The 25513-nt window shown below is 40.2% G+C and overlaps 2 protein-coding genes across 2 annotated transcripts in view; both read left to right on the top strand.

The window, feature by feature from the left end:
- The first annotated feature begins 538 nt into the window (after window positions 1–538).
- olfml1 (olfactomedin-like 1) lies at window positions 539–6333 on the top strand. Its single transcript, XM_084059682.1, has 8 exons — window positions 539–1136; window positions 1548–1651; window positions 1816–2006; window positions 2357–2460; window positions 3858–4043; window positions 4204–4384; window positions 5119–5278; window positions 5740–6333. The coding sequence occupies exons 1-8, from the start codon at window positions 1008–1010 to the stop codon at window positions 5900–5902; spliced, it is 1218 nt and encodes a 405-aa protein (XP_083915808.1). The 5' UTR covers window positions 539–1007; the 3' UTR covers window positions 5903–6333.
- Window positions 6334–7488: 1155 nt separating this feature from the next.
- The window catches only part of LOC311046928 (uncharacterized protein), a gene marked incomplete at its 5' end in the record, with an annotated part of 66222 nt that continues 48197 nt past the window's right edge, over window positions 7489–25513 (top strand). Inside the window, 10 exons of the mRNA XM_084059507.1 lie at window positions 7489–7634; window positions 8881–8968; window positions 9319–9426; window positions 10173–10365; window positions 10551–10676; window positions 11394–11517; window positions 12841–12904; window positions 15046–15160; window positions 15412–15529; window positions 22604–22716. Of these exons, the coding sequence (XP_083915633.1) occupies window positions 7489–7634; window positions 8881–8968; window positions 9319–9426; window positions 10173–10365; window positions 10551–10676; window positions 11394–11517; window positions 12841–12904; window positions 15046–15160; window positions 15412–15529; window positions 22604–22716 (1195 nt within the window). The remainder of the gene's footprint in view (window positions 7635–8880; window positions 8969–9318; window positions 9427–10172; window positions 10366–10550; window positions 10677–11393; window positions 11518–12840; window positions 12905–15045; window positions 15161–15411; window positions 15530–22603; window positions 22717–25513) is intronic.

The raw sequence follows: 25513 nt of genomic DNA, 5'->3' as shown, positions 1-25513 counted from the left end.
TTCTCTCAGCTAGGGGTCCTCCTTGGCCTACTATATGCTTTGTCCTTTTGCATGCTAGAAGAGGGGAGAGAGTTGTATACCTAAAATGCTATTAGTTTGACAGTGAAGGTGTCTCTGATGTAAGTGTTCTAGGTTCTACTGCCTAACAGCTACAGTAACTCAATGCCTTTTATTGTACAGCTGCTGGCCTGTCTCTGAAGAACTGAAGACGTGTCAGTGTACCATCTGGAGAGTATTAGAATGAAATGCACTAGGTTTGGAGCCACAGGGTCTCTGAAGTTTCTTTGTTGTTTATAAACTTCTCTCTCTCTCCCTCCCTCTCTCCCTCTCTCTCTCTCTCTCTCTCTCTCTCTCTCTCTCTCTTTCTCTTTCTCTATCTCTCTCTCTCTCTCTCTCTCTCTCTCTTTCTCTTTCTCTCTCTCTCTCTCTCTCTCTCTCTCTCTCTCTCTCTCTCTCTCTCTCTCTCTCTCTCCTCTATTCCTTCGCTCTTATCTCTTTTCATCTCTCATTTCTCATGCACATTAACACATGGGAAAAAGAAAGAGAGAGACAGACTAGCTGAGAGACTGGGAGGTACTTGAGGGGGTTCAGCTGAATCCAGAGTAGACCTATTGGAACAGAACATGTTTAGAACAACAAAGCAGTAGAAAGTTCTGGTACTAGAGGTGGGGCAGTGTCTGGGTCGCTGCGACCTCACATTTGCAGAATTCAAGAGGAGAAAGACATGCTTTCCCAGACAGCTGAGCCTTTGCAAAGTCTGATCCATGCAAGTCACACAGTACTGTAGTTCTGTTGGCTAGATTTTTGTGTGGATTCCATTTCTGTGGAAACAGTCTTAAACAGCATCATCGGAAAGTTTTTTGTTTTGTTTTTTTATAGACAGGAAAAGGCCTGATTAGCTATTAGTAGTGCCAGGTTGACGTCTTAGACACAGTCGTAGTTGTAAGCAGCAGCTGCAGCAGGGCCAGTGGTACTGTGGCAGTACTGTGTCATCTACTTTCGTACTAATGATGTTCGGCAGGGTGATCCCCGCTCTCTTAACTTTGGCCCTGGTCCTGGTTTCAGTATGGAGTCAGGGATCCACACAGGATGCCTTCATGATGCAATACTTCGAGAGAAGACTAGCACAGATGGAGGTACGTGGCCATTCCTATACACTCTATACACTACAGTGTATTACTGTTGAGTATGTCAAGTAATCTATTTTGAGGATACAGTACACTGTTTGTGACATTGTTAACACTCACAGTGAACCAGGTGAATGAAATCAACAAAGATGGCTCGCTATTGTGTTCTTTATTATGTCCTATTTGTTGTATGAGTGTTAGAACATCCATACAATATTGTGGATTGAGAATAAATGGAAAACCAACAAACAAAAACATTGATTCCTTGATACTTTATATAGTTGACATCATGTGTATTGTTACTGAACCTGTTTATTTAATTGCAATGATATCACTTGGTGTCTTTATGTACAGAACTGTTCTTCAGCATTAGTGTAACAGCAAGAGGGTTACCTTTTTTAATTGTTATGTTATCACCAGGAACGCCTGATTCAGTGTGAGCAGAAGACAGCGTCAGTCACTCAGAGGATGTATGACATCTCCTCTGAGGTCAGGGGTCAACTGTCCACTGTCAATGTTCTGAGGTACCTTTAGGTTGAATAAATAAATAAAATAAATGGAGGACTGAAAGAAATAATTAATTCATGAATTAAATGTATGACATTGCACCAGTCATAAGCAGTTGCACTGGATAATGACAGATAAATATAATACATTTTGCTGTCTGTGTGTCTCCCTATTGGTATAGATCAGAGGTGAAGGTGCAGATGGACAGTGTGTCCACGCGTGTAGACCGGGTGGAGAGAGAGTTGGAGTACCTAGAAAATAAGATCCCTACTCAGTCTAACATTGAGATAGAGGAAACCCTACTGGAACAACAGGTGAACGATGCACAAGTAGACCAGCTGAAGAAGAAAGCCAAGATCAAACTGGAGAACGGTGCGTGTATACTATGCAATGTATGAATGCATAGTATACAATGCGAGCGCGCTTGCGTGCGTGTGTGTGTGTGTGCGCGTGCGCGTGCGTGTGTGTGTGTGTGTGTGTGTGTGTGTGTGTATGTGTGTGATACTACTACTGATGACGCTAGAGTTGGTGATGCATGGTGTCAGTTGGAGTGACAGAATATGAGAAAAAGGAAGAAAGACAGATAAAGAACTGTCGGGCCAAAGAAAAAGAGATGAATGAAATAGACAAGGGAGACAAGGGACAGAGTGATATTCAATCTCTTTTACATCATGCAGAACCTCTATAATAACCCATTCACTTCTCCACTCTTCAATCTACAGACTGTAGCACAGCGCTGAGTGCAGTCAAGTCTCTGAAGATTGTAAAGAAGGCCGGAGACTCCAGTGGTTCCTGGTTCAGGGACCCCTCGAAAGGATCAGCTAAGGTTCTCTTTTCTAATACCACCTTACAACTCTTTTCTACAATACAAATAGAATGGCATCTGGTGCAGGCAGGGTTGAGCTGTAGGGGGTACGGGGGGGTACGGCGTACCCTTAGTTCTGACACTGTGGGAGCTGGGGGCGCGCATGCACGCACCGTCAGCGGCGGTCTTTAACGCCTTAAAGTTTAAAAACAATAGCCTCTCAAGGTTCGCGCCGTCAGTGGCGAGCCGTTCTCAATAGCGTCTACCTGGCTGCTTTGCATAACATTAGGCTACTCGAGAAAAGACACGGACTTGAATTGAATGTGTTACATTCCTCTAACAATGACAGACAACAGTCTCTGCACGGCAAGGTGTGAAGGGGATCGCTTAGCAGAGGACCCAGTTCTCTGAGACAAGACAAAGACAAGTTGTCTGATTATTTTAAGTAGGCCTACTTATGTGTGGGTGAGTCTATGTAAAGGGCTTTTATATAAAATTAAAAGGAAAATAAAATAATTAATTTGAAACAAAAATAAAAACAACAAATTAACAATGCAACAATACAACAAAATAATAATAATACATATGATTACATTAATAATCACATGTTGAATACAGTATTTCAACTAGCACTGAGCTGAGTGGCTATGTGCGCGCGCGTGACGTCATCAAATACAGTACCCTTAGTTCAAAAATCCACAGCTCACCACTGGGTGCAGGGGTAAAGTTCCTGCCCACCACCATGGAGACTAGCGGTTCCAATCAACTGCGGTGTGTCCGGCTTGGACCGGTGCTCAAACAAACACAATTGGCTGTGTCCGCGAGTGGGAAGCCGTGCAGGGAGGGCTGATTTCCATTCATGTTTGACATGTTGTGTTGCTCACGGTGATAGTTCAGCGTGTGGTGGAACAGGGTTCTACAGTTATCATCAACCCTAGAGCTGATACGACTTAAAACCTTGTCTGTCTATTTTTATTATCCTCTCTCAAAGGCAATTAAAGGCTGGGCATCCTATATTAAAATCGCTTAGTGGGTGGACTTCCTGTTTATCTGTTCGCTGTTTATCCATTCGCCTTCTTCTACCACACCAGCAGTGCAATTGCTTCCACACTATGCACAAATAATAATGCATGCCATGGGAAATCCACTAGCCTACACTATATTTCATGCTTGCAACTTTCAGATGTACCGTACACTGTGTATTTGTACATTATTGCGCAATAATAGCCCTATATAACTACTTTATTGCGCACTACTTATTAGTGCTCCTGCGCGATATGCGTCACATTTTCCCACTTACACAGCGCATGCGTGGACACGAATGCGTTGACAGCCGTTGCCTCAGAGATCTCCATATGCCCATATCAGTCGGAATGACGGTGAAATAATTCCAGATTGAATCATCTATTTTCTTGCAGGTCTACTTTCTCAGTGGGTTTAGAAACAACACCCTGCTGGAGTATGTCTCTGTGAAAAGCTTCACACAGGGGTCTCAGCCAGCCAAGGTGTTTCAGCTGCCCTTCTATTGGCAGGGAACTGGTCACATTGTCTACAATGGGTTCCTCTACTATCACAAGGCAGACACTCCTAACCAGATACTTAAGGTTGGTGGGGTTATGCATTTGAACTTGCAGAACATACATTTGTCTATCCTATCAATGTCATATGGGCAGTGGCGTGGGCACATTAAAACATAACAATACATATGTATATATTATCTGTGATAGTGCTGCATAATATACCATTCTTTCCCATCACATACAGGTGCATCTCTCAAATGGTACAGTGACGGACTCCATGCTGATTCCAGGGGCTGGGCGTTTACCATCCTACAGCCTCAACCCCAACACCTACCTGGACCTGGCTGTAGATGAACTGGGCCTCTGGGTCATCCATGCTGATGCTGAATATGGGGGGAACCTGGTCATCACTAAACTGGATAAAGGTACAGTAGAGAAAGTGTAAAGAGGCAGGTGTAATCCCAAAGAGAGAGAGAGAGAAGGGGGGTGGGGGGGGGTCTAATCCTTAATGTATCCATATGTATCCATTTATTACTTATTTGATTACTTATTGATTACTTATTTGATGTACACTCTCAAAGTTAAAGCTGCAATCCCAAACTTTTTAGTGAATACAATGTTTTGCCTGAAGCATAAAGCTCAGTAAGAGCTTTTGTCCCCCGCGTGGGAGACATGGGTTTGAGTCCCTTTAAGGACATAAATTGCGGATTGCAGCTTTAAATTAACACAGAGGATTTTACTGTATATACATATTGACTGAAAGATAAACGGGAGCCTGCCACATAATCAGTCCTTTTTTAATTCAGTTTTTTAGTTAACTAAAACTAACAAAATATTTTTTGTTAACTGAAATAAAAACAAAAAGAGGCTTTACAGAAAAGATATGTTTTTCTTAAAATGTATTGAAAATAGCCGATCTACAAGTGTTGTAGATTGCATTGTAGCTTGTACTTTCACAATTTTTATGAGGCACTTGAATCTCCCTTCAGACTACCCCATATTACAATAAACGAACACTGGCAACTAATCAAAACTAAACTAAACGAGAAACCCCAGGTTAAAAAACGAATTAAACCTAAACTGAAATTGAAAACATACACAAAAAAATGTGATCAAAACTATAGCAACCACGGTCCTTTGTCTGTCCTACTGTCCTCAGACAGCTTGGCAGTGGAGTATACCTGGGACACGCTGTGCAGGAGCCGTGACGCTGAAGGAGCCTTCCTGATGTGTGGGACCCTCTACGTGGTCTACAACTCTCACTATGGAGGACGCTCCACTGTGCAGTGTCTATATGACATCCATGACTCCATACACAGGTGGGCTTATAGCTTTGTCACATTACATGACCGTGTTGCCCAATGAAAATAACTTACGAGACACTACGAGACACTACGAGACACTACGAGAGCGTAGAAATGGAATGAAATGGACCCTTATGGTTCAATTTGTACACTCTCAGTGTTAAACTAACAATGAGGTGTCGTAGACTGGAGTTCTAGAGATTAATAAGTAAGTAAATAAGTAAGTAAGCAAATAAATTGTATCAATGGGGGTCGTTGGCATGCATATCTAACTAGTTGACATCAAAAAGGTTGAGAATCACTGATTTGTTTTTGTAGAGCAACACAATCATACAATGATTTTAAATTCACACTTTTTTATATAATTTCCCTGTGACAAAACCATCTCACAATTCTCTTTCTTTCTTTTTTCCTTCTTTCTTTCTTTCTTTTTCTTTTCTTTTTTCTTTTAATATAATAAATCTATCTGCCTCCAGTGAAGAGAGCACTGTGCTGTTCTTCCCCAAGCGCTACACCACCCACAGCAGCCTTCACTTCCACCCCAAAGACAAGCAGCTGTATGCCTGGGATGATGGATACCAGACCATATACAAACTGGAAACCCGTACCAAGGACCCAGTCACTGCTGCATCTGGTTAAATACAACTCTCTGTGTTTTACGTTAATTGGAAATTATGCAATATTCTGTAAATTACTTTGACAAAAGAAAAATACTGTTAAATAATCTATTGTCAAATATTATGTGGTCCATTGGTGGTACTATAGTTACTGCCTTTATGGCTGTTATGATTATGATAGAAGGAAATAATCACACCCGAACAAAGACACACATATATCCAAAATGCAATGTAACGCCACAATAAAGTGCATTGAAATGTCCTAGATGTGTGTGTTGAAATGTTATGCTCCAAATGTCCACTAGATGTCACCAGCATACTGGAGACATTTTCAGAAATGCTGTTTTTCAAATTTCCAAAGAATAACAAACCCGTTGCTTTCCAATTATTATATTTTATTTGTATGTAACGTTTTTCAGGTTAATGTTGTTAATAAAAGCAAACGAGGTTGAAACCGTTGAAATATTGTGAACTTGAACAGACTGTCACTGAAAAACCCAAGGGTTTGGCTTTGTGATTTAGGCTACCCAATCCACTACCACTAGGCTACTACTACTACTATCATGATCAGATTTGGGCATTTCCTGTGCTTTTCTCAGAAAATGTCATACTGAAAGATTCATGCTTTCTGGCTATCCCACTGGGGAAAGTGAAGTGATCTCATCACCCTGTCATAGTCAAGTAAGTACTATAATTACAGTACCACCACTACAACTACTACTATACTCAGTGGTGGAAAAAGTACTAACATTTTTTACTTAAGTAAAAGTGTCAATACTGCAATGTAGAAATACTCTGTTACAAGTAAACGTCTGGAATTCAAAATGTACTTGAGTAAAAGTACAAAAGTATTCAATATAATTATATATAATTATACTTAAATTACCCAAGTAGAAAGTACTCAGTGTCCAATTTCACACGTTTTCAAATTAATAAAATGTATAAAAGCTTGTAGATCGGCTATTTTCATGGCTGAAATATAGGGATGAGGTGGTTATTGGTTAATGTATGTTTTGTAATAATAATCCAAAGTCCAAAATCCAAGTGAATAAAGTGTTCTAATCATTGTAGTGGAGTTAAAGGTACAATAATTGCCTCTGAGATAGTGGAGTAGAAGTACAAAGAAATAGGAAATACTCCTGTAAAGTAAAAGTAGCCTACCTCAAAATTATACTTAAGTACAGGTACTTGAGTAAATGTAGTTGTGTATGTAGTTACTTTCCACCACTGACTATACTTTACAGTAAACGCCAACGGTCTTCTTGTCCCACATACTACAGGGTCCTGCTGACTGCTGCTGTTCTCCCATTCATCCCGTAGGATTCATCTCGATTACTCATTACAAGCCTGACAGCCAACTAGCCAATCACAGCGCGACAATCACTCCGGACTATGACCACTGATGGCCGATGACCAACGACCAGTCAAACTCCACCTACTTTCAGTTGACAATGACGCTACAGAAAGGGGCGCGGTATGTTTGAATATCGCAACAAAGTAGCAACACTGCACACACTGCTAGTCAACGACGAACAAACAAAGTAACTGACAAGTAGCCACTAGCCACACACAGTTGTTAACTTGTTCTTGTATTAATATCTGTTGACAATGAGGAGACGGAGCAGTGCACGCAGTGGCAGTTCCAGTAGGAGAAGTTCAAAAAGACGAAGTGAGAATCTTCGCTTTGACGAATTCGGCTTTGCTCTGACTGGAAGAAAGGAGACAAAACTTCATCACCGGTGTCATGATTACAGGTGCGACATTTGACATCTTTGCTTGGGCGTCATGTGTCAAAACTGTGTTTTATAATTAAAACAAACAGCATGGCTTTTTTTTAATTAAAAGTATAATTAAGGCACCATTGTCTGACTACTGACCTAGCCATGGTTCACATGATGTTTCAGGGCTAACTACTGACCATACTGTTACAAACACAGTGTGCCTTTAAAGCCCCTTTCTGCGTTATAACTTATAGGCCAATATAGTTTAAAAAGATGCATTTTTTTTAGCATGAGACTGAGAGTCAGCCGTCAGGGGTACCAGTGTACCATCATCATCATCATCATCATCATCATCATCCTTTTAGTCATCTTCATAACGTATGGATTAGTCAGTTATTCGTCATCCTCTCCTCTCTAACGTATAGCCTGCCAGTCTAGCTCATCATGTAGCAGCCTAGGGCAGTGGTTCTCAACCTGTAAGTCGGGACCCCCCACATGATTTTTGGGGGGGTCCCCAGATGACTGTGAAGTGACGCCTTGCGAGGCGTTTTCACTATAATTATTTGTGCAACCGAGTCAAACTAAATGTAATGCCTCAACTCCTACAATTCCAAGTACTTATCAGGCTGTGGGGTCCCCACGACTCCCCAGTTCAAATATGATCCTTTTGGGGCGTCAAGACTCGAAAAGGTTGAGAACCACTGGCCTAGGGCTAGGCTTCCATTTGAAAGCCTTATAGACCTACATTTAAACCAAAATGATAAGCTCAATTGATATTATATGCCTAGTCATCAGCACTGGTAATTATATTGCCTGGTTGGTGAGTACTAGATAGGCACGTTTTTCCTCAGTCTGTTGTATTAGTTCAAGTTCATTCAGAAATAATTCATGGGGAACAATAAAGTATATCACTGACCAGGCAGTAGGGTTGCCAAATACCTGAAATTAATTATTTCCCAGAAAAATAAGGGATGCCCAGAAAAGTGCACAGTTTTTGTATATTATATAAACAACCTTTACGAGCTGTTTTAACTTGTTAGATGTGTCATTGTTTGATTGATTCCCAAAGATAAGGAATAATGTGTGTCCCTTATCAGTTCAATAAGGGACATGTCTTTTAGTTTCCAAATAAGAGACGATTCCTTATTTCAAGGGATGGTTGGCAACCCTACTGACCACCAATCACTATGGCCAGTCACTGCATAGCTGAGTAATGTCCATGTTTCTCTGTGATGTAGCAAGTCTGATGTGTTGTGTTGTCTCTTCTCTTCTCTGCCAGTTACCCCCAGATGAGTTCAGCAAGAGTGAAGGAGCTTTGTGAGCTGCTCAGCTACTGGAATGGAGCCAGCTTCATCTGCAGAAGTCAGGTTGTGGTTTTAAACTCTTTGATACTGTTTCATTCTATTGTGTTTATGTTCCATACATCACAACATAATTGGTTGAATTCTATATAGGCTGAAATCTTTATACTAACCACTTTAACCATGACATCCCATTTGTTGGCATGTCAGCATAGGTGAAAATAGAAAAAAATACAACTTGCAGATCTGCAATCCAACATCTCATCATGCTACGGTGTATTGAGAGCTTGTAGACCGACTTTTCTAAGTAATTCAGTTTTTGTGGTTACGTGGCTCAGTGGTAGTGTGATTTATACTATATAATGTTTATTTTGTCCATTTTTACTCATTTTCTTCTTGATGTGTCTTGTTTCCAGATAGAGCGATTTATAAGAATGGGCATTCCTCCAACCTTGCGAGGCAGAGTATGGAAGTGTCTACTCAACGTTGATAATATGAGAGACACAAGTGACTTCAACTACCAGGTAAACAGACAGAACTGTACTGGAAATTTTGAATGCACTGTATAACAAAAGCAATATTTGTTCTGATGTGTATGTTGTGAATATTATACACAAGTGGCATCCCCAGGAATTACATTTTTTTTTTTTTGCACCCCTGCTATTACCCCCCAAAAATAAATTTCAACTCAATCGAAAACCGGCAAAAGTGTCTGTTTTCAAGATGTTTTGGCCATTATCTCTGGAACGGAAGGTCCAATCTGCTCAGTCAGTTCAAAGCTTGTTGGATGCGTGACTTTGAGGACGTTAAGCACGCAATGACACATATTTGGGTTTTCTAGGGAAGGCGAGATCTTAGTTGGGCAGGCGACCGCCTGCCCTGCCTCTACAGTGGGTACGCCACTGTTATACACTATCATGCTTTTTACACTTGACATTTAACATACATCCTACGTGTTTAGACAGTAATCAGTCTAAACGGTAAGCAAGGTGCACAAAAAGCATCCATTTACAGATCACATCTGGGTGTTTGTTGCCATACTACATTTTAGATTGATCATTATTTCTTTATTTCTCAAGAATTACGTTTTTTTTCTTCTTAGCTTTTCTCTGTGACTATGAATGTGGCATAATTAGCAACCTGGACACCTCCACAGGAGTTTTTCTTTAGTATTATGTGACTGACTGTCCAAGGCAGTGACACTACTACAGTTAAATCGTTTAATTTGTTTGTCTTACTACAAAGGAGTGTATGTTGTGTTCTCTGGCAGAAATGTCTCTCGGAGGTGCGGGGGCCTCTGGTGGATTTGGGAGTCAGTGAGTATGGAATCCTCTCTGCCATAACGACCCTGAGTGACACACAGAATGACCTAGGTTTGACTAATCAGCAGTCATCCAGCTACTCTGACCCTGCCTACTCCAGAGATGATGTCACACTCTTCCGTCAGATTGCCCTGGACCTACGTGAGTTTTACAGAGAGCAGTTTGTACCTCTGAGAGTGTACAAATGTAACCAAATGGAATTTGATTACATTTTTACACTCCCAGAGTTAATTAAAACGAAGATTTTACTGTGTATGGGTTGTTTGTGTGTAAAATCTAATTTGGCCCCAGAAAAATAGCATATCACTAATTTTGCTGTGCCACAGGACGATCCTTCCCAACGCACCGCTCACTGATGGGGGACACCCCAGAGGCCATTGAGGGTCAAGCCAAACTATTCAGGGTCTTGATCGCCTATGCCAAATACAACCCTGACGTTGGATATAGCCAAGGTAGCAAAGTGGTTTGTATTAACTGATTTTATCTTATCACACATCTATCATACATTTTAAGCTGACTGATGTATGCCACATTTATGGAGAGGCAGCCTCATTTTCATGTGTTGGCATTCAATTCTCCTCAGATGCTTTTGATTTCAGTTATAACCCTTATAGATACATCCTCCTATAATTTGACAAACCTCTGTAGTGCCTGGTGTAGTGGTGAGGCCACAATTGGTTCTGCCTGTTTCTCTTCAGTGGCTGGAGCAATTGCTCTGAATTTGCACACAGCCATTGACCATTACCATTTGCACCTAACAGCGAAGCCTGTTTATTAGCGTTTTTGTGTTCGCTGGCTCCCGGGTTGCCAGATCCCCTCACAGGTATGGTCTAGTACTGTATAACACAACCAATATTATTTTTAGGTGACATTAAAGGTACTGAACAAAGGTTGACCACTTGGGGGCAGCATAGGGCCTTTAATATATGTAATCACAACAGCACTAACCCTGACCAAGTATCATCCCAAACCCAGATCTTTTACATTGGCATTTTCACAACTATTCCTTGTCAACTTTCCTAGCTGGAAATGTGGCTTACACTTAGCTGCCCCTGAAAACAACTGGATGGTTGTGTCAAAGAATACCTTCCTTGTCATTACATAGTGTTTTCCTGGGAGTGCAGGTAGCAAATGTTTAATTATCTTTTTTGATCATGTGTGTGTTGCAGGGATGTCATACATAGCTGCAGTGCTGCTGATGCAGTTGGGAGAAGAGGAGGCCTTCTGGGCTCTGGTGGCCTTGTTGGACAAACCCAAATATCTGGCACAACTATTTGACCTCAAACTCACAAAGTAAGAATGCACTTTGGACTAGAACTCAGCCCAATATACAATGATATTAATATTACCAGACACACTTTTTAAAAACGTACATTACAGAGTGTCCTAATTGTTGAAAGTTAAAGTGATGTTGAACTTTGGTAGAGCCTTGGGTTATAGTTATGTGGCCATGTTATATGGGAGACCAAATATTGTTTGTTAACTTTATCTGCTACTGTGCTCCTTTCATTCTCACTGTATGATGAGACGGGTCTAAAAATTGCACCTTTAGTACAGTGTATGCAAGCAAAGCAGATAATGAACATAAGTCCTACTCCTGACACGTAATTTTCCAGCCTTTTTCTACTCTGGCATCATCAGCATTGCTTGTATTATATTGATATTGATTGTTTTGCAAGAGAACTTCAATCAAAGCTAATATAACATTAATACATCAATTTCATTTCACTCAAATGAAGTGCTGTCTATCATGACAAATCTTGTATCTATATTGGCAGAATCTACTTTGTTTGCATTTGGTTATGTACTAAAAGTGTGTTGTTGTTTTTCTATATACAATGACAGTGACAGTTGGTTCCTTGAGTACAAAAGCAGTGGGTTGTAGCTAGGGTTGTCCGATATTGGCTTTTTTACCGATAACCGATATACCGATATTGTCCAACTCTTAATTACCGATACCGATATCAACCGATACCGATATATGCGGGGATTATTGTGATTAGGGTAAGCTCAAATTTCATATCACACACACCATATACAGTAAGAACTCCTGTAACTTATTTATAAAGCAAAAACCGATACCGATATTTTCCCGATATCAATTTTTATGCTAATATCGGCCGATAATATCGGGAGGCCGATAATATCGGACATCCCTAGTTGTAGCTATAAATTATGCAAAACCAAAGCTCAAAATGACTTTAACAGTGACTTGACAGTGACTGAGTCGGTAGATGGTGATATGACACAACCACATCATAACAAGTAAAGCTGAGTGATATGACCAAATACCTGAAGTATCGTTATTGTGACCATAATATTGTACTGTGAAGATAATGTAGTTTTTTCTTTTTTCAAACATTTTCAAAAATGGCCAAAATCAAAAAGTTCACAATACGTGGCTTGTAGATCGGCCATTATAGAACTTTTTTTCAAAGTATAAAATAAGGCTTTAGTGATTAAAACCAGGAAAAGACAACACTTATGTATGCAATATTATGATGTGCAAAATCCCAGATGATATCTAGTCTCATATCATGCCATCAATATAATATTGGTATATTGCCCATCCCTAACTCCAAGAGGGCTATTCTGTATTCTTTCTTATCCATTCAGGGTCCAGCATCAGGTGTTTGATCAGTTCTTGAGACACCGGAAGCCAGAGCTCTCTCAGCACATGGTAAGTAGTACCATGGTGTCATTACTCAAACACTTAACATATTTTCTCTGTTGACCAGGGTCCCCCAGGGGTAAATCCTTGGCCCCATACATTTTCCCTCTACACAAAATCTCTCTGCCCAAAATAGTCAATCTAGCTCACAACGTGTCACAACGCTTCGGGAGCCTGTAGATCTACTATTTTTAGAATGTTTACCTATCCCATTTAGACCTGAGGCCGATTCTAAAAATGGCTTCTAAATCCTGACCTAAGTTTTCTTAAAAGTTTTCTGAAAAAGGAGGTGCCGGGATAGAACTGGGAGTAGGTGCTCAAAATGTCTTGCAAACTTTATTCAAATGGTTTGTTCAACTTTTCAAAATGTGTCCTATCAGTTTTGTCTCTATGAAACTTGAATTCTTTGACATTCACACTGTTTCAGAAATTATGCTCACAGGCTGGATTTAGAAAGAAAACAAAAAGCCTGAATCCTTTCATATTCATGCAAAAAAACTATTTGGTAGATTTTCTTTTGTGTGGAATTATTAGGATTGTGTCAGATTTAAAAGTGACCCGTAGAGTCCAGGATGATGATGTGTGTGTATGTGTGTGTGTGTCAGGCCAGTTATGGCCAAGTGATGAGAAGTTGATCTGCCCATGAGAGGCCACAGTAGAGCATCCATCACCAGCTAGGCCCCATTCTGCTGTCATTCAGTCTCTCACACACACACACACACACACACACACACACACACACACACACACACACACACACACACACACACACACACACACACACACACACACACACACACACACACACACACACACACACACACACACACACACACACACACACACACAATATCATCCTTTCTCCTCAGCCAGCCACAGCTCTCTGCACACTAAACCCTACACACACGCATGTGTACGCACACAAACTCATCTCTTGCAATTGTGATGCTTGAGTGTCTTTGAAGGGATTGTGGTACTTCACGTCGACTCAGCAGTTCTGTGAGAAAAGCTGCCCTTTTAGATCCAAAATACACACACACACAGGAGCTTATTGCAGGCACTGGGGTGCATGCTGCTTAATTTTCCACCCATGCCGAAAAAGCCTATTTGTGAAGATCAGGGGTTAGCATTTTCCCTAATGATAAGCTATTTGTAATAGAGCTGTTCAGCGGCACGGTGTAAATGCTTCTCTAGGCATGCTGGAAACATTTATTTATTTAGCTGTAACCAAACCTGCCGGATATGTGCGAAAAATTGCCTAGTCTATTTTCAAAGCAAGGTTCAAGGTTCTTTGTTTCATCTTTTGTACGGGTACATAAGAGAAACAATCTTGTTCTGTTTCCTCAGACATTGCAGCAGCATCAATAATATTAATTATTAATATGATTATTATTAATAAAAGTATATAAAACAAGGAAAAAAGAGTAGCAGAAGTATTAACTCATTCACTGTCAGATTTATTTCTGGCTGTGTTTGCCCACTGCCAGCAATTTTCGTAAAAAAAAATACTTTCACAAAAATGTATATTCATTATGATCGCATGTCCAATTGTTTGTAAACACACAGGGTACGCACCCTTCTCTTGCAGCTCCATGTGAACACGCCATTTCTCGTCGGCATTACACGGTTCACTTACGGTACTTTTTCAGCTCGCCACAGAAAATGTACATACCTTATGATCGCGTGTCCAACTGTTTGTAAACACACAGGATAGGTCTGTGTGTCGCCCAGAGAAGACATTTTCCATCGGCGACATTCCCTTCTCCCGTGGCAACAATTTCAAAACGGAGCGTCTGGCGCAACACAGCGAAAAAAGGCACGTCGAGAAAAAGCCGTTTCAATGACAGAGTTAAACAGGGAGCAGACGGAAACGGAAATCTTGGATTGACGTTATTTCCGTATCCGGGTGAGTTACAGTGAAGGTAGTCACTGCGAGTGAGAAGGGACAGTGAGATCTGTTATGAAATCACATTTTTAAAAGATACGTTTATTACGTCCGTGGCAGAATTGGTAAATCGGTTTGTCTGTTGGTCCTAACACTAGGTGGCAGTGCTGTGTCCAAGGTATTTGGTATGTTGTCCAGTTGTAATGGAATAAGTTAGGTGGACCATCTTTCCAAATGCATTTGTTTGTGTTCTTTCTCTCTCTAGGAGTCGGTGGGAGTGTCATCTGTTCACTTTGTGATGCCATGGTTCCTTACCCTCTTCACCTCTCTGCCCTGCTGGGACTCGGTTCTAGCTGTCTGGGATTTGATCATACTGCATGGTACACACATGCACACACACATTATTGCAGATTCAATCACCTGGATTTTCGTCAGTAATAAAATAAAAATAAAGTGTTCCTGAAGAAGATCCATATTATATGATCAAAATATGATGCATATTATATGTTAGCACAACAACATGCATGCACTACCTCCCTTATCAGAGCTACACATCACTCTGACAGTGGACTCTATGGACATGACAAAATCATTAAGACGTGAGTAAATCAGATCATCTGTCTCTCTGTAGGCCTGTCAGCAGTGTTTCGTGCTGGTCTGACCATTGTTCAACTCTTGGAATCTCGTCTGATGAACCTGACTGACGAGGGATCAGTGTTACCGCTGCTCTTGAGGGTACCTGTTGATGTGTAAGTAGTCTGGTATAAAAAATACTGTTAATGGTCTCCACACACCATGGAAACACAAACAAGTCTCCAACATAAAATGACACAAAAAGGTGTTTCATTAATTTCAAATAAACTGTCTTTTTGATTCATTTAAGTACTGTTATAAAAACAAAACAAAAAACAATAGAAGTTTTTAATTTTGGCCAACAAGCATCTTGTTTCTTTTAAAAGACATGTGTAGCTTATAATCCACATTGAAAAGTAACAGAAGACAAGTTGTCATGGACCACGCTTGTAGATTTGTTGAAAGCGACTGATCCTTTTGAGGGAAGTGCAACAGACTCCTTCAAGAGCGGAGCTCAGCATTTCAGACTAGGAGCTTCAATAGAACCCCAGGCCACTCATGAATATCAATCAGCTCATCAGGCTGTGCAAACTGGATGTGTTTTGACAGTTAGCCTTAAGTTTCATTGTTTTGTTTATAGTTGTTCTGAGACATGTTTGGATTAAACATGGTTTATGGTAAATGAGCTGCTTCAATGGCAGCCCATGCAGCATTCAGTCAGATCCCTTGGTCTCTCACTGAATATGAACATCACATGCCGCCGGAGATGTTTGGTTGACACGGAGCTGTCGTTATAGCAACTCAGCAGGGTCACTGCGTTTGTTTATACACCCAGTGTGTCCGTGACAGGCTGGTGCACGGTGCTTATTAAAATCCAGTTTATCATATTTGTTTTAATAGCTAAACTCTGTCCGAGTACTTTAATTTCACACTCATGCCTATGCTCCTTTGTAGAAAAGGTCCGACTGTTGGACCTCAGCTTGTTGACTTTGGACGGAGATCTGTAAAGTAGACTCTGGATAAAGGGAGGTTTTACTAGTTTCTATTGACATGGCTGGGTCTTGTCAGTGATAAAGCACTTTATCATGAGCCAAAGGGTAGAAAGAGCTGAGCTTTAATTGTAACAATGATTTAAAAATGGATTAAGAAGGACGTATAGTAAGGACAACGGAAATCGATGTGGATACTTTGCTGACCTATCAGAATGCAGATTTATAGAGGTTGTAGAAATGGAACAAAATAACTGCACAATATGTAATTTATACCCCTAGCAACCCCTCTTTTGATTAGAAAAATGGAAATCCACTCTTTGGTTTGTTGGTAAAGAACATTTAACTAAATTTGTTTCTATTTACATACTCAAACATCAAGGGGCTTACAGTTCAGCATTGACAATCACATTCTGTTCCATCTGTGGTTTCCAGTGGGCGACATGCCATCGTGCCACATTAAGAGGTCCTTGTTGCCCACTTGGCATCACTGTGACAGTCTGGTCAGGAGTCAACACTAAGTGGTCTCTCTTTCTCTCAGGGATAGATCCTCTTACACTGGGAAGATACTGATGAAGAAAGAAAGAAAGAGGGAGTGTGGTAAGAGAGAGAAGGAAAGATAATTGAGGGGGTCAGAGAGAAGGGGGATAAGTGAGTGAGGTTGGGTGAATGATGTGCCATTTCATTTTGTGCATCAGCAGCCAGGAAATGATATCCAGTAACCATTAGTTTCTGTAAATATTATTTAAATGACTTGAGACTTAATTGCTCCCATTTGTTAAAGTGATACTTTACAGATCTCCAAGCTTGTGTTACACGTGGCTTAGTAAACAGATTATATTTTTAAATCCTGATCTGCAGGTTCACCTGAACAAACAGGGAAAAAACATAGAACGAGTCAGTTTTGCTGTTGGTCTTTCTCTCTTCCTTGTGCATCTGTTTTATTAACAATAATGCAGGGTATTGCAATATTTACTTTTCCCTCTTTGTTTTAAAGAGTTTCAGTTACTGTAACAAAACCATATAATTACATGTTCTCAAAATAACAATAAACCCACATTTTCACAATACACATCTTATTCACAATTTCACATTCCCATATGTTTATTCTTCACAGCCTAAAAAAAATGTCATTCTAAAAATATGATTGGTATCCAATAAACTGGATTATACTGTTTGGCTTTCACCAATCATATTTTTTTGGGGGATTTTTTTTGAATGAATTGCATGAACATTAATTATTTCTATTATTATTTATTATATCCTCATGAAATCAATCAGAAGTCACTTCTAAATATTGACCCAAAAGGTTCACACTGCATTGGCATACCACACTGGACATATTACAAGGCACTACTGGAGAGAATTAACCCATGACCTGAGGCCTAAAAACGCCCTTTAAATCCTGACCTAAGTTTTCAGAAAACTTCAAATATTTATTGAACAATTACAAAAATGTATTTTGCTACATACTGTACATAGCAACAACAACCCCAAAACAACCCCAGCAAAACAAACCCAGTACTGTTTTTTTTTTTTTATAAAAATGTCAACTTCCTGTTGATTTCACTATTTGAAGATCTGGATCCGGATCCGCCGATCCAGTCCGGCACGTGAGTAAAGCGATATCTTTAAGGGTTAAAATAAAGAAGGATCTGGGAGCTTTAATCTTGGGTCTCCCTTCAAAAGACAATAATTTGACATCTTCAAATGACTTGATAAACTCCAACTCCGGGTTTTCTACTTATTAAAAATGGCAAAAGTTGACATTTTTATAAAAAAAAAAAAACAGTACTGGATTTGGTGATGTTCTATATTGTCTGAATTGCGTTCATTTATGTGCTAAAAGAGTGACTTTGAGAGCTGTTTTACCGTACAATGTAAGTCAATGAGGAGCATATTTTGAATTATCAATTTCTAATCAATGGCGCAATTATTTTTTATTTCTTGTCCACCTTTTGAGTTACATCATGGCAAGGTAACTACACAACCCAAACCTCTACCAAAGTGGTCTTGCCCTTTAAGACCTATGCAATACTTAGACTTACGACGGTGTAACGTGGCAAGATTTCCTACTATAAAGACTTGCCCAAAATGGGGATGCCAGGGTTAATGTGGCTAAATGCAGTGAGGAATAAAAACATAGTGTCCTGTGTACAGTTTATGAAGGAAGGAAGAGAGGTGAGGAAATTGATTTGAGGAGAATTTTCAGTCTCTCTTACTTTCCTTGTTGCCTCTCTGTTCTTGTACTCTCTGTGACTGACGCAAATGGGACTCGTCATGGCCCTGTATAGGCCATTCTGATTAATGATTGGTTGAGAGGCACATCCATCTAGCCTTACTCTGTCCGTCTACACAAAGTTGTCAATCAGTGGCCACCAGGCTCAGCCCAGGCCCACAACAATGACCCCACACAACACACACATACACACACCACCCCAACATCACAACCTTGAGCTCTAAGAATCAATCTCCTCTGTCTCTCCCTCAGTCCCCCCCCCCCTCTCCTACTCATCCAAGCAGCTATAGCACTGACGAGAATAGAACAGAACATTTGGGACAGATGTGCTGTATCCCTCTCTGTCTCCATTTCGTTTTTGCATCCTCTTCAGTATGCTCATATCATTTCTCATTTCCCACCTTCATTACTGTACCCCTACTGTATTATGCTGTGTCTCATACTCTCTGTTAACCACTTCCCTGCACCCTCGTGTCACTCCCATCTTTTCTCATCCCATCTAACTCTCCTTTTAAGTTATACACATTACACAGGTATAGATTATTTATTACATTTTCAGGGAAGTAATCAGAATACACAAAGTAAAACTGTATAGTCTCCCATCAGAGATTAACTGAAGTTGCATTAAAACATATCCTGAATAAAAAATAAAACTGTCCACAAAAAGTTGGGAAACTTCACTTAAGACGATTATTTTCCCCCTTCAATAATGCCCATTGGTTTTGTATTTTATATAATTTATTTATCGTTAATTAGTCCCCTTTACAACAAGGGATACATTGTAATTGTGGAATGAGCAACACAGCTAAACGTGTAGGTAATCAACACCATCAGTAGTTCAGTATAAAAATAACAATAACAAACACATGCCACAACACTCCATATAGCACATAATAAAGACGAATCACCTGCAGACTTGGCACCCAAACACAACAACATGAGAAGTCATATTCACATTTCCCAGCTTTTTCAAAGTCTATTGAAGGGGAGGGTTCTAGCCCACAGGGCATTGACCTTTTAGAAGGATCTGAGAGATTTCAGTGGGGAAATAATCTATCAGTGGGGCCCACAACTTCAGAAAGGAAGTTTTGTTGCCTCTGTACACTGCATCTCTCGTAGGGGAGCACACCAAAAATCTCTCTATGCCAGAGTTTTACGGTAGGGGGCTTATCCTTAGTCTAATTTATCTTAATACATTTTAGGGCTAATAGTAGGAGTTTATCAAGTAATTTGAAGATGTCAAATGAATGTCTTTTGAAGGGAGACCCAAGATTAAAGCTCCCAGATCCTTCTTTATTTTAACCCTTAAAGATATCGCTTTACTCACGTGCCACCCAAAATCTGGATAGCCACTTGCATTCCCAAAAATAGTGATAGTAACTTCCAAGATCTGTTTGACATTTAGAACACAAAGGAGGTATTGAGCGGTCCATTTTGTTTAATATCAGAGGTGTAATATGCAGTCTGTGAAGACTGTTATATTGTGTTTCTCTTGGTCTGTTACAGTTGAAAATATTTTTAACCCAGTCTATGGCCTCTTGCCAGTCGTCCTTGATGTATTCATTATTAAAATACTTCTCCCACTTATGGAAGGAGGGTACCTCCAGGGAGTCAAGAGAATATAACGTAGAATAAAAAGACAAGATAAAGTATGATCCATCACTACATTTACATATAAAATCCTCCACTTTACTCTAAAGGGAGCCCAGTGGGAAACGTAGTGAATTAATAAAGGGACGTATTTGTGGAAAACCAAGAAAATGTGCATCTGCAGCTGCTGAAACGACATCAAAACACCATCTCTAAATAAATCACCCAGCAATCTAAGCCTTTGAGAATGCCAGGTCTTAAAGATAGCCGAGCTAGACCCTGGGCCGAATTCATGATTACTAGAAATGGTTGTTAGCAGTGACCTTAGGTCTCCTTTACCTACATTACTGGTCAGGTGGTAACCTGTTGCCATACTCTGGTATAGAAAATTGTGTTTACTTTCCTTGAATCTCCCTATGAATCTTATCTTTACAAGTTACAAGAGCCCATAGTGAGTTTGATGAGCAGCCCCACAAATTCACACAGTTCTTATTGTGTAGATATGCTTGGAACCGTTCCCAGATGAAACGAGCAGGATAAGCCCAGTATATACATTTATATATTCTGCAGTTATTTGTCAGTCATTATTGGCTTGCTATAGCATCTTCATCAGACTAAAAGGTCACCGTTTATCAGCTTGCTGTACCATCTGCCTACAAGCCCTTTGTTTCATACGCATGAAGAAAATGGTACTATGAACATTTAAGACTAGCATGCTTCTCTATTATTTATTGCACATCTACTCCAAAATTTCCATCCAACAATTGGCTGCGACTGGGTCATGTTTTCAATTGAACTAAGTTTGATTCTGTGTTTTTCTGGATGCTGACTGACTGACTGCCCAATACAAAATCACATCGGACTCTGTGTGCCACAGAGACAACAGTCAAGAAATACTGTTGTATTTATACATGTTTTAACTTTTATGCATGTTTAACAATCTAGCAAATAGTGTAAAGAATAACTTAAAACATAATATGAATAGAATTGTATTCACTTTAGACTGAACAATATTCCCATTGTATGTGTGTTCTTTTTAAGGAGTCTTTTCTGTGTATTTTCGTCTTTGCTTTAGTGTCCCTATACCCCCTGCCCTTCTATTGCGTCTCAGTCCTTCCTCCTCCTCATTGTATACATCAATGTATGCCCTTAGTAACCCTCTATCACTCCTCTGTCAATCTTTCTCTCTTACTCTTCAATGCCACTCCTCCTCAATACTCAGTTCTCATACAACTCCCTAGACTGTCCCATGCCTCTCTCTCTTTCTCTTTTCTGCCCCCTCCTCTGTTGGCCATCTATTCATTCATTTATCCCCACTGACACACTCATTCTGCTAGAGGGCTCGACACATCATTTGTTTACTTGTCACTGACAAGTCTGGCTTCAATAAAGTCTCCAATTTTTTTCACAAATTACCATCGGGCCATTGCATTTTTATAACTACCCAATGTCTTATTTAGAGGGACTTTATTAGTTTTTTCCCCCCGCTATTTTTTAGCAAAGAAAAGGCTTGTATTTACCGTGTCCGTTTGCCTGCCTGCCAATTTAGGATAAATTCATGAATTGCTCTTTTCCATCTTCGTGACTGTGTTTTAAGAAACGAAAATCTAACTGAAATCGTTTGAGAATAAATCCATATTTATCCAGCAACAAATTATGTAATTTAAGTAGGTTGGTTGTTCTTCTCAGAGACTTCTCAGAGATGCAAAATCGCTTGAATACAAAAATGTCTTTTCATCTAAATGAGGGTTTATACTGCATAAAAATGTTTTACCCTCCAATCGTTTGTAGATTTCTGTACACCTAACTCCCATAGGGACTATTTTTTTCCCTTCCCTCACACAGTGTAGCTGAATGGAATACAATGACAGCAAGGTTGTTTTTAATGGCCAGTAGCAGTATTTTTGGGCTTGCTCAAGTGAAAGTCATGCACAAAGTTGAGATAATTGTATCAATTTGAGTCACAGGACAATGCAGTGATCAGTGGGTTGAAATCTATGTGCATCTTAGTTTCATGTATTTTTGACCCAGCTCAAAGGAAACCATGATGTAGCCATCATCCATTCTGCCTCATCTCTGTTACCTTCTTTCATTTTCTCCATCATTCCCCTGTCTTTCTCTGGACAGCCATCGTTTTATAAATCAATCAATCTTGAAGTCGAACCCAATCGCTCATCTTTTTTTCACCCACAGACTCCTTAAACATGCCTTTATACCTCTCTCATTCGTCTTCCATCTAGTATGTTCTGGTCTCCCTCCAGCACTTTCCTCCTTTTCCCCATCTCTCGATCTCCTGCAGGGAGAGCGACACTTAGTTACTCACCCAGCTCTGCAGTCTGTAGGTTCAGGACGTGCATAATTATTTACATCTTATTATATACTCTTTTTCTCTATCCCTCCATCCCTTCCTTTTCCCTCCGTCTCTCCTGCAGGGCCCAGTATTCTGTGTTGATGCCAGCTCTGTGGGATACTGAGGTTCAAGACTGGGAGATTAAGTGTATGAACAGCCTGGTACTGGATGAGACAAATTATGGAGCGCACAACGGTAAAGAACACACACACACACACACACACACACACACACACACACACACACACACACACACACACACACACACACACACACACACACACACACACACACACACACACACACACACACAAGAGTAAAATAGATGTTACAGAGGGGTGGGTAAAACGACACTGCAGGACCACTCAGCAGACAGTAGGCTGTATCTCAGGTAACTGTTAGTCAGACCTACTCCACTTAACCTTTTCTCTCTCTCTCTCTCTATCACACACACACACACACACACACACACACACACACACACACACACTTCCTGACAATATATTGCTGTTTGAACTTAGAGATGGCATGTCCACTGCTATGTCAAAAAACTATACCCTGTCACAAAATGGAGAAACAGACGCTCTACTTTCCCACATTCATTCTCTGCTTGATTCTCCACAAGACCTAAAGAGCCCGTTAAAGGGCTTGCTTCTACCGTTTCAGTCCGTTCTCTTCCGATAGTTTACAGAGCGCTTCATTATGATTTACTTTTCTTAATTACAGATCAACCGACGAAAAGGATAAATCACTATCTTACTGTACTAGCTGACATTCATACTTTGCAAATTTCATAATATTGCAGTCAATATTTGAGTGCAGGCAACACACTGGCCAACGGTAGTGGTGGTTTATACTGCATGCAGCTGAGCTGGTTTCATTCTGGCTCACACCACAATGGCCGAGCTTTTAAGAAGTAACCTCTTACTGTGGATGGATGGCATCAGTTGACAATCTCCCAGAGGGAGATGAAAGGACCCATTACATGACAGTCTATCCCACCCTGCTCTCATGACAAAACCTTATGTAACTGTGTGTGTGTGTTTGTGTGTGTGTGTGTGTGTGTGTGTGTGTGTGTGTGTGTGTGTGTGTGTGTGTGTGTGTGTGTGTGTGTGTGTGTGTGTGTGTGTGTGTGTGTGTGTGTGTGTGTGTGTGTGTGTGTGTGTGTGTGTGTGTGTGTGTGTGTGTGTGTGTGTGCATGCGTGCATCTGGGTGTGTGGGTGGCTGGGTTTATACCTGCACTATGACGTGACAGATCAAAGGAGAATTTATCTTGTGAAAGTTCTTCAGTCAGAGTCAGCCCTATGAGGTGTGTGAAACTCCCTTACCGCACCACCGGGGTCTCATCATCACAAGACAGTCAGATAGGAATGCATACACCGTAAAATCCTCAGTATTCATTTAACTCGGACTGTGTAGAGAATTCACCCAGATGTGTCCATTCTACACTCTCAGAGTTGACACTGAGCATTGCGTGAGTGTGTGTGAGTTGGGATGAATCACAGGTCGGTGGCCTCAGGGCTGTTTGTGTCGAGAGGGGGAGCCGGATAGACACTTCTATCTGTAAGGGGAAAACTGTGAGTGTGTGTGTGTGTGTGTGTGTGTGTGTGTGTGTGTGCGTGTGTGTTAAAGGGGAGAAGAATGTGAGGCCCACAAGGTCTTCCTCCTGGGGTAACTGGAGTTAATTGGAAACCACAGATGCCTACGTTGCAGTGGGACTTTTAAGCTAACAGCCGGGTTTTTGTGTATGCGTGCAGCGCTCACCTTGTTTGTGTCAAGAGTAATAGAGAGTCAGGATGAGTCACTCTAATATTAGCAGGTCTGTCTGACAGTCTAGCCCTGGGGGCACCAGGGAGAAAGGAGCTGATTCACTCCACTTCCTCTCCCTACCATCCATTAGGCCTGGACTATTTTACTGTAGTACAGTACATATCACACACTACAACTACAACATAAATATTGTAGAGTCATGGGACTTATACTATTACTATAGTTAGTAGTTTAAGACCTTCACTCTACATCATTTATGTTATGTGAGACATTTAAACGACCATATATTGTGTTTAGTTGAAGAATAATCTAATACAATAGAAAGTTATAAAGAACAACTTCAAAGCAGCTTGTTTGTGGCCTCGTTAATTCAAAATATGCTCCTCATTGCCTTACATTGTACGGTTAAACAGCTCTCAAAGTCTCTTTAAGAGCTGTTTACGGGCTGTCTCTTTCAGCCTGTAAACAGACAAACAAAGCTGATTTTGACAGTATAGAACATCACCTAACCCAGTACAATTTGTTTTTTAAATAAAAATGTCAACTATCCGTTGATTTTGCAATTTTTATTAGGAAGAAAACCCGGACTGGATCCGCGGATCTGGATCTTCAAATAGTAAAATCAACAGGAAGTCGTCATTTTTATTTAAAAAAAATAAACAGTATTGGGTTTGGTGATGTTCTATATTGTCTGAATCAGTTTTGTTTGTGTTTGTTTACGGTATAAAAGAGTGTCTTTGAGAGCTGTTTAACCGACTTTGAGAGCTGTTTAACCGTACAATATAAGTAAGTCAATGAGGAGCATACTTTGAATTATCAATTTCAAATCAATGCAGCAATTATTTTTGATTTCTTGCCCACCTTTGGAGTTACATCATGGCAAGGTAACCCCACAACCCAAACCTCAACCAAAGTGGTCTTTCCCTTTAAGGATAACATAATATTAATATAATGGACTTTTACACCAAATCTGTGCTAAATAATAAAAAAAAGAATTACTTCAGTGGAGTGCACTGTGGGCATATACTGCCCTTTTCTCCTTTAAAAAAAGCTTAATTTTTGAATGAAGATGTATGGACTTCTCTCATTAAACTTTTATTTCAAGTAAACTGTTTTGCTTTCAGCCTTTCAAAATGCACTTGCACATGTGGTTATAGAGGCACTGGACTTGTGTTTTTGATTTAAATGAAATAACTCACTTTAAAATGATATACTGAACGCA

This window comes from Gymnoscopelus microlampas (genome assembly GCF_963454915.1).
Source record: "Gymnoscopelus microlampas genome assembly, chromosome: 6".
Classification (NCBI taxonomy): Eukaryota; Metazoa; Chordata; class Actinopteri; order Myctophiformes; family Myctophidae; genus Gymnoscopelus; species Gymnoscopelus microlampas.
This window is presented reverse-complemented; position numbering and strand designations above follow the sequence as displayed.

Excerpts from the sequence above, each read along its gene's own strand:
- olfml1 (XM_084059682.1), top strand. The coding sequence starts at position 1,008 with ATGATGTTCGGCAGGGTGATCCCCGCTCTCTTAACTTTGGCCCTGGTC. Across the intron at positions 4,044-4,203 it reads CTCCTAACCAGATACTTAAG|GTGCATCTCTCAAATGGTAC; the intron begins GTTGGTGGGGTT and ends CATCACATACAG. Across the intron at positions 4,385-5,118 it reads CATCACTAAACTGGATAAAG|ACAGCTTGGCAGTGGAGTAT; the intron begins GTACAGTAGAGA and ends TACTGTCCTCAG.